At 38.5% G+C, this 19,134-nt stretch overlaps 1 protein-coding gene across 2 annotated transcripts; it reads right to left on the reverse strand.

Annotated features, from left to right (window-relative positions):
• Positions 1-3,621: 3,621 nt before the first annotated feature.
• On the reverse strand, positions 3,622-16,386 carry LOC137176123 (U2 small nuclear ribonucleoprotein auxiliary factor 35 kDa subunit-related protein 1-like). 2 transcript variants are annotated; one of them, XM_067582191.1, is made up of 6 exons: positions 14,538-16,386; positions 14,256-14,323; positions 12,819-12,944; positions 12,634-12,702; positions 5,588-5,680; positions 3,622-5,032 (listed from the first exon to the last, which is right to left on the reverse strand). In XM_067582191.1, the coding sequence occupies exons 2-6, from the start codon at positions 14,295-14,297 to the stop codon at positions 4,943-4,945; spliced, it is 420 nt and encodes a 139-aa protein (XP_067438292.1). In that variant the 5' UTR covers positions 14,298-14,323; positions 14,538-16,386; the 3' UTR covers positions 3,622-4,942. The 2 variants fall into 2 exon arrangements, with proteins under 2 accessions (XP_067438292.1, XP_067438291.1); XM_067582190.1 differs by lacking the exon at positions 14,538-16,386 and having other exon boundaries at positions 14,256-14,520.
• Positions 16,387-19,134: the final 2,748 nt, after the last annotated feature.

Consider the following 19,134-nt stretch of genomic DNA (forward strand, 5'->3'; position numbering starts at 1 on the left):
TTGGCCATTCAGTTTAGTACTTTTATATCAAGAAATAAAATCATGACTGGATTACAGAGGGAACATCTACAAACGGTATAATTGGCTTTTGGCACATGCGCCTAGCTAAGTTAGATCAGTAGTGATGTCTGACGTACCTTTTTAAGAAGTCTGTAAGCTTCAACCTCAACCTTTTGTAACTTAAGGCCCATTTCTGCTTCTTATAAAATTTCTGAGGACCACCCTCCCAAATAAATGAGAAAAACATGACAAAAAAAAGGAGAAAAAATAAACTGGGCTGTAAATGCCACTGTCAGATGTAATGACCAAAATAAATATTCTGCTTACCCTTAGTGAGACACTTGGTCTTGCTTCTGGGAAATAATGAGATCAAGTCGTGGTGGGATGGGTGAGAGGCTGACATGCAGAGTAGCAAGTTTCAGTTTCTTCCTCGCTTTTGATTTTGTGACAGTCACAATGGAAAACCTTGACTCACATAAATAGTTGGTGGTGAAAGGCGACAGAAATTTGATTACCCATTTTAACAGGGAAGCCAGTATTAGAATGAAGCAAGGTCAACTTTTGTGAGCTGAAGCTTCAGGATGCTGTCTGCTGATTGCTCCATCAATTCATTTTCCAACACAGTGGACAGAGCCATGTCTTCTGAAACAGGAGCCACAGAGAAAGGGTCCAAAATCCAAAGGTTTCCATGCAGTGGGTTCTCTTGGAAGTACTCTGCAACAACTGAGTCAAATGCTGGGTTATAGCACTTGATATGCTGACATGAGGAGAGGCTTCTAAAGCTTCACTTAGGAGTGAAAACATATCAAATCGTCCCTCCTTGACTCTTCTGTTCCAAAGAATAAGCTTTTTCTTGAGGCCCTCAATTTTGTCTGAAACCAAAAACACTGTGCTGTTTCTGCCCTGCATTGATATATTGAGCGGATTGAACTGGTCAAATATATCTGATAAGTAGGCCAGTTTTGCACAAAGGTTACCATCAGTGTAATGCTCAGCAAGAGAGGAGTGCTGCTCTTCTAGAGATGTATGCACTTATTTTCTCAGTTCAAAAGGGCGAGTAAGCACACGTCCTCTTGCGTCCATTTGGCGTCTGGCACCCTCTCTTGGATTTTTTTGACAACACCAGGATGTATTCCTGTCACTGATGCCGCGCCATCTGTGCAAACACCTGTACAGTATTTCCAAATAACACCTTTCTCAGTGGAGTAATCATCAAGGCAGTGCATTACATTATCTGCTGTTGTTCTTGTGGAAAGCTCTTTGCAAAACAGTAGATCCTCATCTGCGGTCATAAAGTTTCTTGCTATGAGTTACACAACCAGCAACCATAAAATTACCTTTCAAAGTGACTGTTGATTGAGTCATTAATGTTGTGACTTTCTGTTGTGCCTTACGCCCTACCCTTTGCCTTTGGAAATATTCTTTTGCCTTCCCAACACACGCCAGGTGCTTTGTGTTTAAGTATCGCTGGAGCTTTGGTGATTTTTAGTGCGTTGTTTGACAGGATTTCACAACATTCAAGACACTTTGCTTTTGACTCAGCAACACTGCCTGCCATTATGAATCCAACTTTAATGTATTCAGGGTTATGTTTCCTCACCACACGATTTGGAGCTTTTACTGGTGCAGGCTTGTCTCCCACATCAATTTTTCATTTCAAAAAATGATTAACTTTGTGTGACGAACTGCATCGGAAGGAATGTAAGCTAGTGGCAAAACACATTTGTCTCTAACTGATGATGTGTCGTGATGTGATGATATTCAGACATAACTTATCATTGAAATTATGCATTTCAATTTGACATTTTGTATTTATGTGAATTCTTCAGCAAATTTGTATATAAACCAAGACTGAGCCCCAGACAGCCCAATTTAACCCCTGCTATCAAACCAAGACCACAATCACAACTGATGGCACATGTTTGTACCGTAAATATTAATCTTTACCGCCAGCAGCTGGTTAGCTTAGCTTAGCATAAAGAATGCAAACATCTAGTCTGGCTCTGCCCACAAAGTAAAAAAATATTGTCTATCAGCAACTCTAAAGTTCACTAATAAACATTTTATATATCCATTTGTTTTATATATACAAACATTTAAATGTAAAAGACTATTTCCTGGCTGGGTGCAGGGACTTCATTCCAGGAAACCAGCGGGGAATCCAGGACATCACTGTATTGTCAACATCAGTTTTTGTACAAATCAAACAAGTGAGATATAACACATTTATTGATGAGCTTTAGAGGATGGTAATTGAATTCTGTTATCCCTGGACTGAACTAGGCTAGCTGTTTCCCCCTATTTCCAGTTTTTATGCTAAGCTAAGATATACTAACCACTTTCTGGCTTTATTTTCTGTACAGACATGAGAGTGGTATTAATTTTCTCTTCTATCTGATGAAAGCGAATAAGCATATGTCACAAAATACTGAGTTATTCCTTTAACCATGTATTTTAGTAGCCTAACCCTAACCCTAACCCCAAGTAGGACATACTGAGTGCTTTGTTCGCCCAACTTGACATGCAGTACTGGCTGTAGTATAAGCATCTTAGACACAAGACAGGCAGCAATTACATTTTCTCCAAAACACATTCGCCACTGTAATGTCTAAATTAACTTCATAGGAGACAGGGTCAAATTGTTTTGCATTGCAAGAATAATGATGAAGATTAATTACTGAGCGCAAATCATACATCTCTGACCACATGCAATCCTTGACCAACAACGAAAAATGCTGGTCCAAAAACACCACCAGACCATCTCTGGGCATGTGAGTTTAGTTTTTTATGTTCACCAGACTGACCACAGGGCTTCAGGCTTCATATTTATTGATGTCACTGTCTATTTACTGCTGGTTCTTCTTCTTCTGCTCCCACATTTACCATAGAAGGCCACACTGAGCTGAAATGTTAGGGCCTCTTAAATCTTGTTTAGACAGACAGGCTTTCATGCCATATGAATATACACATACAATAACATGAATGCAAGAGTAAATGCACAGCCACTAACAAAAAAACAGACATTCACATGAACATTTACCGGAATACCACAAATGCACCAAAGCTCCCACACACATATTTGCTAGATTTATGAACGTACGAGATAAATCTCAGGAACCTGAACTCATGTGCCATAACTCATAATTTGTTCCGTGGGAATGAAATATGTAGAGTTCCTCAGAAAAAGTTTAAATTATGTTTTATGGCCCAAAATGGTTTGCAGCCCTTGTCCTTTTCTCATTTGACTTTGAACGAAAATGGAACAGAACTGGTGTTTTATAACAGACGAATAATCATTAAGGGATTATTTTTTCTTCTGACTCAGAAGAAAAATTTATATTTTCATCCACAAAGCAGAGGTGATCATAAAATGATGATAGTGAAATGTCAGATATTTTTCCAACATTTTTTGTTTTTTTTAGTTCAAGTAAATTTAGCTCAGCTCCATTACTATTGGATCCAATTTTTTGCACAGTACCTTTCACTACAATATGTTCAGATAAACTAAAGTAAGTGCACATACTGTATTATCTATGAGGTAACTTAAGTATTTTATTGTGGGTGAGTCTGGGAGTTTGAAATCATGTCTAATGTTAAAAATAATACCAAAAAATTGGGGGATTTTGTTGTTTTTTCCATCAGCAGTTTTTTAAAGTTTAAGCCATGCGCCTGGATAACATGATGAAACCACGGTGGACCTTTAGGCTGAGTGCGGCGTCAGATGAGAATCAGTTGAATAAAACTCATCCTCAGGTTTTGGTTTCAGCGTCATTGTATGTCTGACTGTGAAATTATGAAAAGTATTATTTAAGGAAGCAAAAATTAAGCTTTCTTTACACTAGTTATATAATCATGTCCAGCAAACTGAGGAATTCAGAGACTTGCAATTTCCTTTTGCACAGTTGAGACTACAGTTGAAGTTGGATACATATTTTTCAGGAACCATTTTGAAGCTCATCTTACTAGGAGTCCATCAACATCCCATCTAATCCACATTTACAGAATAAGTAAAGTAACTCCTTTATATTTATCTATTTATTTATTATTTTACAGTTGGTCCTATTAGATGGGAACTACAGTGAATACAAGGCATTTGTGAGGGACAGATAATAATGATGATAAAAATCTGCAGCAGAGGTTGAGATATTCGGACTTCTAGATCCTGCATTTCCCATCATGCAACTCAATAGTGTCTTTTCATTAGTGCCTCACATGTTAAAAATTTGTCTCCCAACTCAAGCTGAGATGACCTCTGATGAAATCTTTGATGACACTTTGACATCATCAGGATAAATTGGTTGTTTAAAGAATTCATTATACAAATAATGCAAGGAATATTTATTTCATATGTACTGCAGTGGGGTTAAAAGCTGAATTTATTTTTCTGGAAGTGCAGGTTACAGCAGTTGTGCAGGGTGGCGTGGCCTGTGGTGGTGGGGCCCAATGTAATATCTTTTAATGGGGCCCAAAATCCCTGGTGGCAACCCTGCCCAGGTGTCCTGGAGAAGTGCTGCTTCTGCAGGGGAAGTGTAGTAGTATGTGGCAATGTGGAAAGAATTTTAGTTATTTTAAGTCTGGTTTCAGTTAGAAACAATTCAATTCAATGTTCTCAATGCTGCTCCATCAGTGACCATCTCGTTTATTTACAGTCATCCCAATAATGTCTCAGCTGACACAATGATGATTTATTGATGTTAAAGTGCAACATAAAAGCACATTTATCATGAGTCAGTGTCTCATTGTGGTGTCCGGCTTTATATTGTGATTCTAAAACACTCTATTGAGACAACATAAGACTAAGCAAACCCATATATAATTGCCAACTTTGAAAGATTACAAGCAGTATGGTTAACCCACTATTTGTACTTTCAGCAACATTATGTTTGCCTCAGTATGTGTTGCTTCTGGTCACCACAGCAACAGTCCACGCCTCCTGGTGCATCTACATCCTGGTGAGAAGCTGGTTGACTGTGAGGCTGCCTGCCTCACCCTCTAATCCAGACTCCTCTTCTAGCACCTTCTTCTGGAATTCCTGCAGGAGAAACATGTGAGGAAAAAAAAGAAGAAAATTTAAATTAAAAATTAAAATATACTCCTAAATCTGCTTTACTCTAGTTCATCCCACCGTATTTGGTTGACAGGTCATCACAAAGCAATGATTACTTGGCACCAGCTAACTTGGTGATGAAAGCTTTTAACTATTCACTTTACCAAAGCCAGATGTTGAACTTCAAAGCATACATTCATTTGAACAGCTACTGACAAGGCTCTTTAGCCAGCAACTGATCAATGACCTTCAACCATGACCGTTCTGTAACTTGATGATGACATCCATACAGGAACCCTCAGTGTCTGATAAATAGGTTGTCTCGGATCTTAAAAAAAGCTTTGAAACACTAGAAGCCCTGTGGCTGCTGAAGCCGTCACACTTTGGTGCTGTATATCAGACTGTTACAGTAAGCTTAACATGTCAGACCTGTCGGCCAACAGCAGCTAGTAGATTTGTCGGCTGTGTATATGACATCAACAGTTGGTTAGCAGATAAGTTTCCGATTATGATGTCTATGTGTGTGTGTGATATCCTCACCCTGAATTTCCTGAGTCTTTCCAGTCTGTCTTGCAGTGTCTTCTGGCTGGAGGTCAGCTCTGCTACGTGAGTCCGCCACTGCCGCTCTTTCTCCTGGAACATAGGCAGGTTCAAGGGAACCTTCATTGTCCATTACAAAACTGGACACCAAAAAGCAGCCTTAAAGCTGCAATACTCAATATTTTATGTTAATAACACAATTACAATTATGTGTATTGTGAAAGGGTTTGTTCATAGTGATGTACCCACACAAAATGATCAAATTATCAAATTCAAACAACTTTATTATCTAAGAGGAAAATAATTTTGTTAGAGGTGCATGCAAGATGCACAACAGAATAAAAAATACATAATATTATGACTCTGCAGTTCTCTGCAGTCAGCTCTATGGCGCATTTTAGCATCTTTCAGCTCGTTGTTTTGGTTTTATGGCCCACGACTTTACTGTTTTGATTTAGTCTCATCAACACTGTTTTCAGTCACTGCAGGCAGCTGTTTTTATCTCAAAAGCTCTGATAAACCTACTGTCACATCCTGCCTGGACTTTCTGTTGTGTTTGGACTCTCTGGGTTTTTGTTCTTTTGGGTTCCCTGGTTGCTATTCTCCTCCATTCCACCAGAGACCTCAGCTTTTCTCCCTGTTGAACTGGGAGGACTGGCCTGTGTTAGAGAAGGCTGGGTTGAGTTGTATCTCTGAAGGACTGTTTTGCATTATTAGTTAGCTTGTAGTGTTGTGTACTTAAGTTTATGTAATTCTGGGACGGTTTGATTTATGCTGGATTGTGATTTAGATTATTGTGTTTTCTAGGTTTTGGTTTTCTGTTGCTCTGTGTTAACCTTGTGTGTTTCTTCACTCCTCCTGTGTTCATGTACTCGTCTTTACACCTGCCTTGCATTCATCCTCATTAGCCCTGCCCTTGCCTCAGGCTTTGGTCGAATAGTCTTTTTTGCTTAGGAGGGTTCCTAACGGAGTGAAATGACCCGCAAGTATCTAAGTGGTAGCCTTGATAAGAGCTGGTCGAATTCTCTAAATGCTAAGGAAAGGTGCGACAGTGCTTCCTTTCTAATCTCCTTTAGCATAGGGTACACTTGACCATCCATCCAAAGGAGATAAGTCTGTCCCACAATTCCTTGTGGCAGCAAGCGACGCAACATTCACAAACTCAAACTATTAAACCCACATTACACATCCACAGCGGTCCGTGTACCCTCTATCCAAAGCTGTGTTCATCTTGTTTGATAACAAATATGTAACAAATATACAATGTGTTCTACGTTTTTTGTATGAGTTAAAAAAAACAGAAATTCACGTTTTTACCATTTTCATCTTCAAATCAGCAATTGGAATAGAAATTAAATCAAAACCAGAAAACAACTGGTTTTTCGCTTTATTGTTATATCTACATTATCTGCCCCTCATTATCTGACAGTCAAAACACTGTCATTGACTATGCTTGCTATAAGATAGATAGATAGATAGATAGATAGATAGATAGATAGATAGATAGATAGATAATCAATCACGTTATGCTTCTGTGCCTTGTGTGTAAACGTGCCCAGCGTCTGTCTTAATGGGGAAACACACTTATCGTTTCTGCTGCGGGGTGGGGGTGATCGCTGCAGGTATTTAATAATCCTTCCACTGTAGCTCAACCAGGAAACACTGTCAATTAACACTAATGAATGTCAGATCCTAACTGTTCCTGTTGGCATGTCTGTAGATTTGAATAATCAGTGAAGTTATGCTGCTTTCCACTTTTTCTTTACCTGTACAGTGTTTCCCTGTTGAGCTGCAGTGGAAGGATCATAACAAAATGAGGGAATTTGGCACCAAAACTACTAACGTTAAAAGATATTTGCTTGAGTTTATTAAATACTTGCAGGGATCACCCCCATTAAGAGAGATGCCAGTTGACGTTTTTAATTCATCATGTTTGAAACTTAAGAATGATGATATGTACAGTAGTAAAATGTAATGCCTATTTTGCATACATGTAACATTTATATTCATACAATAATTGGGATTCAGGAGGGTGAGTGTGAGTAAGCATTCTCAGTGTGACAATTTCGTTTCAGTTTTGTGGCTGGTAGCTTATATTCCTTTTTTAAATTCAATTCTGATCTTGGTAATGAAGCAATATTTTTCACCGTGTTGTGCACGTTTATATAGCCTGCATGAAACAACACGGTAAGAACGACCGGGGTGAAGTATCTAAGATGTGCTTTTTGTAGTCCATCTTCAGAACACTGTGGTTACACCATGGCAGACCCACATCAATAACATCCGCCGTCGCATAATTGCGTAGCCCAGTGTAAGTGCAGTCGGATTCTTTCAGCACCACGGTTGTCTTTTCCTAAGTCCTTATGACTTAAGGAAAAATGGTTAGGTAAAGACAATAGCTCCCAGCTTGCCCCTGTGTCTTGTCACCTGTCCCTTGTTGTCTGATCAGGTTAGTTTGTATTTAAGGTGTGGTTTTTAGTTGAGTCTTGTTGGATCATTGGTTCTGTTTTGTTCTGGTTTGTTCTCGTTCTACATTCTGTTGTGTTCCAGTCAGCCAGCTTTGTTTTTTTGCCTGCGACTCTTCAATAAAGAAGTCTCTCCAGCATTGCTTGACCTGCTGTCCTGCGTCTGGGTCCATTTCCTTCTACAAGCCATGACACCCATCATACACTATTTGCCCTGCACCAAACGACAGATAGACAAAATAAGAAACTGTGTCTGTGTCTTTTAGATGTGTAATAAAGCCATTCTTTGCTAACATGTAACTTTATAGGTTGTTGATATGTCAATTTATAGTTTTCCAGTGCCAAATATATAAGGCACTGATGGTGATTCTCAACAGTTGGAAGTGAGAATTTATCTGACAGTTAATGATAAGAAAATCATTAAGTCAAATTACTCTTTACTTACTAGTTAATTAGAATATTAAGACTGTACAAAAACTATTATGGGTTTATAAAGTATTATTATATGTTGTAAATTAAACTACTCAACCACATATAAAGCCTCTCTCACATTCATTAGAATAGGCAGTTCCGAAGATTTTTTAACTAGAGCTAAATGTTCTGTTTTTCCAGTAGGCATCAAGTACAACAATGGAAAAACCGTAAAAATAAATATTTTACTATTAAAAAGTCATGATATGGAGTTTTAACCATGAAATACTGGATTTTAAAATGTCACGCCTCATATAGCTGAATCTATATAATGCTTTATGTTAAAGAACAAAAACTCAGTTTTGCAGCTGCAAAGCAAATTTGGGCAGGAAAAAAAAAGGTGACACAGAAAACACCCACAATCCTTCAGTGTAATATCTTAAAGCTCTGTAGGATCATTGTGAAGGTTACAAAGTTCCCCTGGTACAATGATATATAACAGTGCATACATTCTGCTGAGGCTGCACCCCTGATCCTCAAGTAGGCGGTTTATATGTGTATAGAGGTGTGTGTGTGTGTGTGTGTGTGTGCGTGATGAAAAGTACTGGGCCTGCTGGCTGACTATCCCTGACCTCAAATTGGACTCAATATTACTCTCTTGGATCCAGTTTCCTGCTGTGTGTTTGTGTCTGTTCTATGTATAATTTTCATGAGTGTGTGAGAAAAAATAAGAAACCTTTTAACCGTGTGTGTATGAAAGACTCAAACAGTTTAGATGGGATAGATGTGATAAATGTGAGATGGCCGAGGCCAGTTGCTCTCAACGGACAGCGTCTGTCATCAATTAACATTTCTGTCATGCTTTGTGTGTGTGTGTGTGTGTGTGTGTGTGTGTGTGTGTGTGTGTGTGTGTGTGTGTGTGTGTGTGTGTGTGTGTGTGTGTGTGTGTGTGTGTGTGTGTGTGTATGTGTGTGTGTGTGTGTGTGTGTGTGTGTGTGTGTGTGTGTGTGTTGGGGGAGCAGTAATACGCGGAGGAAGTTGATGTGAGCAAGGGAGGCATTTAGTTTAATGTCAGTCAGTTTAAAGGGGAAGGATCGCTGACACATATGTAGTGAAGGTGAAAGCAGTTAAACCGTTACCTCCCCAATTACATGCCGAACACACACACACACACACACTTTGAGGCGAACAATCAGAACATTCTTTTCAAGAAAGCCTTGAGTTGAAAATTAGCATTCAGACATTGATCCTTCGTTTACGTTCCACACACTTCTTCAGGTTGTTGCGTGGAAAAGGACGGGGAGCAGAACACTCTGGACAAATTGCCTTAGATTGCCAATTACTGACAAATTGCATTAGTACTTGTTTTCTGCCTCTGATCCAATCACAACATAATAGTGGCTATTTGCCATCTGGCCAGCAGTGTTGGTTGTAGAGTTAGGCGTCAGTGTGTAGAGCAATCAGATGCTCTTTAGATCAAAAACACATAAACCGTCTGCAGTGTTCTGTAATGTGAAAACTCCCACCACTGTTTTACAATGTGGATATCATAAACTTGAAGAGAACAATGTGGAGAATGTTTGCCAAGCCTACTGCAATCTTTCAATACAGAAGATTACAGTATTTACTAAGACTGCAGATGTAAATGAGCTCAGCTGCATTTAATCTAATTTGCTAAATAAAATCTGGTGCTGTAAAATCTTTTGCACATGTCTGTAAAGCAATGGAGTGCAAAATAAAACTTTTTTTTATTGATATGTTTGGCAAATGTAATTAATTTCCATACTGACCTGATAATGGAATTACTTTATAATTCTTTGTTAATGGAGGACTCAAACTGAGGACAAAATATCTTCCAAAGGATTCAGAGGTTCGAGTATGGATTCTGGTGTAAAAGCAAGGATGCTCTAAAGAGTTTGGACAATCTGTGGTTGGTGTAGAATTGGAGGTGCAGCATTAAACTGCAGCTGTAATATTATCACACTGCACTCACTGAATTTAGCAAGCACACAAGGAGTTGGCAGGTTTACAAACTATAATGAAAAAACCCACAGCAATGATTTGTTTTTCTTTGGAACATAAATGTCAACCGTCTGAAGTTGCAATTTATACGTGATATTATCGTGTGTCATGTGATCCCATGTGGAATGACCCATTTTAATGGAATGACATGAAAATTTAATTGTATTCATTCTGTCATAAGCCTAACCCTACTGCACGATAAAGTCCAAGATTAAAAATGGATGACTTACTGCAGGTAATTTAGTCCAGATGGATCTAAAGTGGTAAAGTGAAAATGAAGAAAATTTCAGAGTTAGGGTAATTGAGTTATTGTTAATGCCAGGTGCTTATGTAAGACTTTAACCAAAGTATTTACACAAAACTAAAATGTGTTGGTTTAGCCTGTGGAGGACACTCTGGGCAAGAATTCACCACCTTTCTTCCAAAGAGCTAAATTGAAAATGGCATTAAAATAAACCCTGGTTATGTAATCCGGTGTTTTGTTTTGCGTAGTTTGGTCAAATTTGTTGTAATTTGGGTGAAGTGGTTGCTCAGTCAAAGTTGAATGTTGAGTTACAAACATTTCAATGTGTCTCTGGAATTCCTTTGGCTCAGCTGTGGCGTTCCAGTGGTGTGTGCGTGTGTGTGTGTGTGTGTGTGAAATTATATCCAGAGTAAATACTGGTCCAGAGGTGATTGTGTGTGTGTGTGTGTGTGTGTGTGTGTGTGTGTGTGTGTGTGTGCAGGTTTAGGCTGCTTATGTGCATTTACTTTACATGTGTGGGTATGAGTATGTTTGTCCATGTGTCAAAGGTCATACTCATAAGTCATGGAGTGTGTGTGTTTTTGTATACTGTTTGTGTGTGTTTGTGTGTGTGTGTATGTCCCAGGTTAAGTTAGGGTTCAGCGGAAAGTACATTCCATACTGAGGTGAGAGCGACTGTCCTCTCTATCAGGGTGAATGTTGTCATCAGTGTGTGTATTTGTGTGTGTGTGTGTGTGTGTGTATGCATGGCGGAAACACTGACAACAACAGCCCATGTCCCTTTTTGACCTCACACACTCTTGTCAGAAACAGGGCGGCTGCTCAAAGCACCCACAGCTGTTTTGTGTGTGTGTGTGTGTGTGTGTGTGTGTGTGCATTCCATGTCCATGAGGATGTCCATCTGTTTTGACAACTGTGTGTGTTTCTGAATCAATCTACAGTATATGAACACATTACTACTTTCCTTTCCAGAGTATTCCTGTTGCTATTATTCCAACGTGTGTGTGTTTGTGTCCATGTTTAGTGACGTGAAGTGTGAGTGAGGTTTTGAAATAACTGATAAGCCTGGCAGCTTCGATAGAGTTGTTTCCCTGTCTCTCGTTTCCATGGAAGTGAATCTGATTTTGCCGTGAGCGATGAAGTGAACCTCAACGGTAAATTAACACTCATCGATCCATCGTCACACTCCTGCCTGATTTTTTTTTTTTTTTTTTTTTTCAGCCTGCTGTTTCCATTAGGCTGATTACAACAGCCTGGTCTCACAAAATGTTGAGCACACAGCATCTTAAAATGTGAATGATGAAAAGATTAACCGAGGGAAACACAAACAGAAAGGAAACTGAGTTTGATGTCTGCTAGTTTAACAGGACAAATAATTTGGGTTTTTGAGTTTATACACAAAATCCTTGACTCAAGACCTTTTCAGAGATGATGTAAGACAAAAATACAACAAATAAAGGGCTGTAATTATGATATAGAAGTAGTTAGAGTTCTGACGAATCACCAAACAGCATTAAGGACTAAAATATGAACTCTCATATGTTTTCTTCCCCACAGAATCGGGCTTCCAATAACTAGTGTTGACAGTCGGGATATCCGTCATTACACCATTCAGCTGCAGTTACTACTGCTTGGCTGTAAGCTGTTTGTCTGTGTTTGTGTGTGTTTACAAGTGCGAGAAGAAAAAATAAAAAGTCTACACTTATGCGTTGGCAAGAGTGTGTGTCCTCAGGAGAAACCAACGACAGCCGTTGAGGCAGAGCTGATGTCATTTAACGTAACCCTTCATGCTGTGCCAAAGGCTGTTTGGCTTCACAGATGTACAGACTTGTATAGTGTGTATCATCCAAGTATGTCTGTGTGTGTGTGTTTGTGTAGGTGCGTGAGAACAAGTGTGTATTCACCTGCTTGCTCTCCTCTATGTCTCGGAGTCTCTCTTTTTCCTGCTGCTCCCTCTGTAGCTGCCGTTGGACCTGAAACACACACACACACACACACGTACAGACGGACTTATACACTTCATTTGTGGTTTTTCAGTTAGTGTAAGTTTTATGGGATATTTAGCAACTAGTTCTTCCTCATCTCTTACCCTCTCCTCTTCTTTGTCTCCCGAGTTGTCCTCCAAAGCTTCAGCTCCCTCTGTCCCTTCTTTCGTCGTCTCTTCTGACGTTCCCAGAAATGCATAGTCCTCCTCTTTGCACAAACCTCTCATTGACTAGAAGCAAAAAAAACAAAAATACAACTGATGTCAGATCGTGCAGAGCTCATTACAAAATGAGAAAATCAGTTTGTCTTTTGTTTATTTCCTCATTGTTTGCGGTTCCACCGATTCCATTGCTGTATGTATAAAAACATTATTACAATAATAATGTTGCAAACTCAACTAATTCTTTCCTTTTTTTAAATATGTTTTTTTCAGACCTCATTAAAACTCAAAATATAGAAAAGTACTGAAGTCGTTACCCTTCTGTTTCCACAAGATGGATTTGCACATTTGATGAAGGTGACAAAATACAGAAATGACCATAAACCCATTTCAACAAATACAGAAACATTTGATGTTTTATGTGTTATATGGGTTATAAATGAAGAAATGTTCCTTTTTGTTTTTCAATAACTAATTTACAGAAAAAGAAATATATGGTATGTTATCCTACATAGTAATAATATGTTTATGGGTTTGGGGTCATTTAGACCCCAGATATTAACTATGATTTACAGCTGAGGTCTCTGAGACACCACACAGAAGTAAGACAACCTCTAAGTCACATTATATGGAAAATCGTCATAAAATTAGTTAAAGTCCTGAAGCATCAAAGGGATAAAACAATGTTATTTTGAGCTGTTAGAGGGCGCTAGGACCTCAAACAGAACATGGGGGTTAAGCTGGGAGATTGTAGGTGGTGACTGAAGAGGTTAGGGTTAATAACAAAACAGTTGTTTTGTTATGAATTGAGTTCTCGTCTCCACTGCATATATCACCCATCTTTATTCTTGCTACGCTAAAGTTAAGTTAAACTATATGAACAGGAGGCCTGCATGGATCCGTTTTCACTTTCAGATGGGAAGACTGCATATTATTGTGTGAAGATACAGACCAGAGACAAATAAAAGTAAAAACTTGTTGTAAGTGATCTGTTTTGGAATGATGACGCCCCAATGCGCATGGCACAAGGGTTGCAATGAATGTTTTGATGAGTATGAAAATTACGTAAATCATATGCTGTGGGGCCCTTAGTCACCAGATCTAAACTGACAGTACAAAATACAGATGTGGAATAAATCAACTGTGGAGATGGAGCTGTTTACTCAATGTTTACTGCTGCTCTTTTAACGGCTCTTCAGGGAGAAACAGTTCAGTTCCACTGAATGACACGTTTGAGGAAGTTTCATCTGCCGTGTTGATCTAGATAAGGAGTACTGGAAATGCTTGGCAGAACTTGCAAAGATCTACTCTGCTTGAGTGGTTTTAATAACTGCAACCCAATCCCTGTTAGTGCCATAGTTGTAGCAGTTCAAAATTTACCTTTGACATGGGAATTCCCTGAAACCGCTTCACATGAGTCATCTTGATGTGTCCTGGGTGCGCTGCTCCTGGCATACAGACATTCAAAGTTTATTTTGTCAGGTCTCAACAATATTGAGGCATTTATATCACAAGTTACACAAATATTTCAGTGTGGAAATTGGCATTTCTATTTGCTTTGAGACAGTTAACTTCACTGAAAAAAATGCAATCAAATATGAAGTATACTCTAATTACATAAAATTAATCAAAAATGAACACAATTAAAAGTCATTTACTCACGTGTATGCCAACACAATCTATGTCCTCTCAAACCTGTCACACACACTTCGGTTTGCGCTTTGTTCAGATGAATACCTGTGGCTTAAGTGATTGTTTCCTCTCGTTTTAGTTTCTCAAAGTGACTGCAGGTCCTTCCTGCCTCCTCCTGCAGCTGAGAGCCCCAACAGAAAGTTTCAGATCGAGGTGCTTATAAAGTGACAGCTCTCAGCCTACATGCTAGATATTTCCACAGTACAGTGACAGAAGTGCCACTGCCTCACTAATAAAGAGCCAAGAAGCCAAAGAGCATGATGGATAGTTCTGAAGCTTTTTTTAATTGAATGAGATCAGTATGAGGCCTCATGTCATTGTATCTCAATGTTTACCAATCGACCACATAGGCACAGTACTGTGTGTGTCAGCTGGCTTACAGTATGAGCTGTGTATTGTATTGTGTGTGTCACCTGCTGCTAACCCTAAAATAATGTTATCGGTTTGAAAAAGTTATAGTTATCGAAAAGAACAAAACCCTAAGGAAAACAGCAAATTTAGCTCTCGTGAGAGTTGGATGAGAAGGCTGATACCACTCTTGTGTTTATGCTATGTATGAAGGTACAGCTAGCAGCCAGTTAGCTTAGTTTAGCATGACAGGAAACAGGGGGAAAGCTACTTTGGCTCTGTCCACAATGTAAAAAAATTTGCCTACCAGCACCTCTAAAGCTCACTAATAAACATGTTAGAACTTGTTTAGTTAATACATACAAAAAATGTGAAAAATTTCTGAGGGGACTGTGCCAGACTATTTCTCGCCTGGGGGCAGTGACTTCCTGGACATTACAGTAGAGAGTCACTGCTTCTGCTTTTTACACTTTTCTTGCTTCATACAGTTTTCGTATGAATTAAGATGTAAAATGTGACCTTTAGAGGTACTGCTGCCTTTTTCTTTTTGTTTGTTTTTTGTTTTTTTGAAGAAAGCCAGGCTAGCTGTTCCTCCCCATTTCCAGTCTTTATGCTAAGCTAATGGGTGCTAGCTATAGCTTCATATCTAGTGTAAAGACATGTGATTGGTATTAATTTTCCCATCTAACTCTCAGCAAGAAAGTGAGTAAGCAAATTTCCCAAAATTTGAACATATTACTTTTATTTGGGTATTAAAGCAGGAAAATCTAAAGATATCAAATCTGAATCAGCAGTGACTTTGATATTGGAAGCAAATCCATATTGGTAAAACTTAGGTGTTTTATTCACTCTTTTGATTAATTTTAAAGCATTTATATTAGTTATTTTATTTGCTTGTGTATTTTAAAGTCATGTCCCTGTGCAGAGTTTCATCAGTCCTATTTAGCACCTTGAGGATGCAGCTTCCATTTCATTTACAGCCTGTTTTCTGCTGCTGCATTTCCCCTCTGGGATCAATAAAGTTCATCACGTCCTCTTATCTTAATTAATAGCGGCTTCAGCAGGCTGCTAATAATGACCCTGACATCCGCATCAGCTGCTGTAGTGATGAATATGCAGTAGATGTTCACCTGAAGCTGCTTGGTGTCCTCTTCATCACATTCTTCATATATATTATAAATCCATTACAAATTTGTTATCCTGTTTCATGCTGTATTTCTTTAAGTTGTCTTTCTTGTTCTAATCTGTACACACAACATTCATTACACGTCTGTCCATCCTTATATCAAGGGTCTACGGACAGAGGATGTCTAAGAGATTGTACAGATTGTAAAGCCCCCTGAGACAAATTTGTGATTTGTGAGATTGGGCTATACAAATAAAAAATTGACTTGACTACAGTAGATGTTGAAAGTGTTTCCAGTGAACTTTCTCTGTCACAGTTTTGGAACATTTACAAAAAACAGGTCTGGGAGCTGTTACAGCAGTGCTCTATCAGAGTAAACCAAAGCAGAGTAAACCTCCTGATGGTGGTGACAGTTTGTTTACTGTTCAATATCAGATTCTGTGAAGTCTCACAGTGCATTCATGATGACTTCATTAGTTTGTTTCTGTCCATAAACAAGCGTACTAGCAGAATGCTGTGTCAAGATTTATTTGACACAACAGAATTATACATGCACAGACTATCTCACAGTATATTCTATTTTTTGTACATTTTTAAAGGGCAAAAATAACAATTTTGTGCAATAGATTAATTTTGTGCTCTAACATATTTCCACCATAATACTTCAATACAATTGTTTTTGATCATTGTTATCTCTGTTATACTTTCATGGATAATACCATGTCATTATGTTACTTAAGGTGCCTAAATAGTATGTTTTGTTATAACATGCTACAATTATGCAGTATATTGTTTTGAAATGAAATAATTTAGCTTCATGTTTCAATTAATGGATGAATTATGCAGCAGTAATTTCCTTCCATACAACAATGGAAATGACAAACAAATGTTATTTCAGACTATTCTATTACTTGCATTGTGTCTACTGTAGTAAAGAACAAAAAGAGAACATTTATGCAAAAATTAAAACAACATTTTGCATTTTGAGAGTTAAAAAAAACAAAATGATTTTTTTTAAAAAAAGGATTAAATTTCATTTTAATTAAATTTTCTCTGAAATGTCTTTCATCAAATGCCTGCACAGCAGTTTTCTCTGGCACTCATACTCCCTGTGGACCACAGAGAAAAACTGTTCATGTTTTTCATAAAACGAAACATAAACAAATTGCTGGCATGTAAATATTGTGTTGTGCAACCTGTTGGGACAAAATCTAAAAATGAAAGCTTGGTCATGGGCCAGAATGGAGCTGGAGAATCAGCTCCAGACCTAAAGCTATAGTAAGATTAACAACCAATATTGTTTAGGGAAAGTGAGAGCAGAATGTGAATGAGAAAACGCAGTATAAAGACTGTGGGTGAATCACAGACAATGTGAGTGTGTGCACAAGATCAAAGAAAAGTACATTTAATATACTGTATTTGTTTTTTTATTAGGTGCGAGATTTTCATCCTGCTACTGCAGAATAATGCATGTAATCTGGTTGCAGCTATGAATAGACTTTTAATGATTTTTAACCCCACTACAAACACCTAATGAGAACTGTTGCAGGCCTGGAAACCATTACAAGTAATGTCCTCTTTAGTGTGTGTGTGTGCGTGTGTGTGTGCGTGTGTGTGTGTGTGCGTGTGTGTGTGTGTGCGTGTGTGTGTGTGTGTGTGTGTGTGTGTGTGTGTGTATGTGTGAGCCCTAAACACACAATGCCTAAATTAAAGCCATGCAGAGACCTTAAAACATTGTCAAAACATTTGGTTAATAAATCAAAGATGATGTTGTAGTACTATTACCATCAAACATGCCAGATGATCTAAATATGACTGAAATCACAAACAGCACGTATGGCGTCCACATGTTCCCAAAAACACAGACAGGAACAAACACACTTACACATGTTGACCTACTATCCCACATCAGTTCACATAACCTCTGTACATTCAGCACCCTCAGAAGGAGCAACAAGCAGTGACCTTCGACCTTTGCTCCCTGAACATCCCGAAGTCCTGACATCACTCATCACCCTGCTCATAACAGGAAACAGCTCTGGCCTTCAAATGCTTCCTTCTGTGAAAAGCATGAGTGAATCATCAGCTGTTATACAGCTCATTAGCGCAGTAATTAATGAGCATTTGTTTATGTTATGTTTAAGTAAAAGACATGTACTGTATGTAAGCTTCAAAATGTTTGCCTTAAATTATGCCACACAACACAGACTATAGTCTCACACTCCATATATGGTTTGTATATTTGATCACTCTCATCACTATCCCCTTGGGCTCATTCACGTTACTGTTAACCATTCTTAATAACGCTGCTCTTCACATGGTCTTATTTAGGTACGTGGGACAACATGCAGAGAAAAGTGATATTTATGTTTTGGCTCATAGAAGCACATGACACTGATTTGGACATGTTATCAATATGAAAAACTTGGAAGGACTCCGCCAATCATGACAATTTAGAGTCATTATTATTCATTGACTAAAAAAAACCCATTGCCTCCTTTTTTGACAAGGCTATTGAAAATTTCACCTGATGATAGCGGTAGAGAAGGCAGCCTGAAGCTAATAAATTTCCTCACCACAGTTTGAAAGGGGAAATCCTTTATTAAAAGCAGACATGAATCCAAGTCAGATCCTCCAATCCCACATCACAGGGCTTACATTTCCAACTGCTGAGTGCTGTTTTTATTTGACGATTTATTCACTATTAATTGCACAGATAGCACAAGACAAGGATGTCGTGTACTAGTGTGGTAAGACAGAGAACTATGTACATGGGGAGCTCTTCTAGGAGAAACCTCAGTCAACTGTGCTGAAATGAATTGAGATAGATACCTGGGTTTAAATATATTTTTAAGTTGTCTTTGCTTCCAATATTTGAGAAGAAGAAAGTGGAACATCATAAACCATAGTCACACGGTCATCAAACTTTTGACAACACCCAGAGCTGTGAAGGCTCATTAAGTGCAGGGGTTGACTCAAGTGACCCAAGTGCAGTGCATCACAGCTCTGGCATGATGCCTGCGTGACATTATATCCTTTTTCATTCCAAAGATCTAATTCGTTGGCTGAATCAGGTGTGAGCGGGTTGGTGTG

The sequence above is a fragment of the Thunnus thynnus genome, chromosome 23, assembly GCF_963924715.1.
Source record: "Thunnus thynnus chromosome 23, fThuThy2.1, whole genome shotgun sequence".
Lineage (NCBI taxonomy): Eukaryota > Metazoa > Chordata > Actinopteri > Scombriformes > Scombridae > Thunnus > Thunnus thynnus.

Bases quoted from the DNA above. Each gene is read 5' to 3' on its own strand.
- LOC137176123 (XM_067582190.1), bottom strand. From the start codon at position 14,330: ATGCCAGGAGCAGCGCACCCAGGACACATCAAGATGACTCATGTGAAG. The intron at 12,945-14,255 runs GTAAATTTTGAA...TTTTGCTTCTAG, and splicing joins AGGGAATTCCCATGTCAAAG to TCAATGAGAGGTTTGTGCAA. The intron at 12,703-12,818 runs GTAAGAGATGAG...TGTGTGTTTCAG, and splicing joins GAGACAAAGAAGAGGAGAGG to GTCCAACGGCAGCTACAGAG.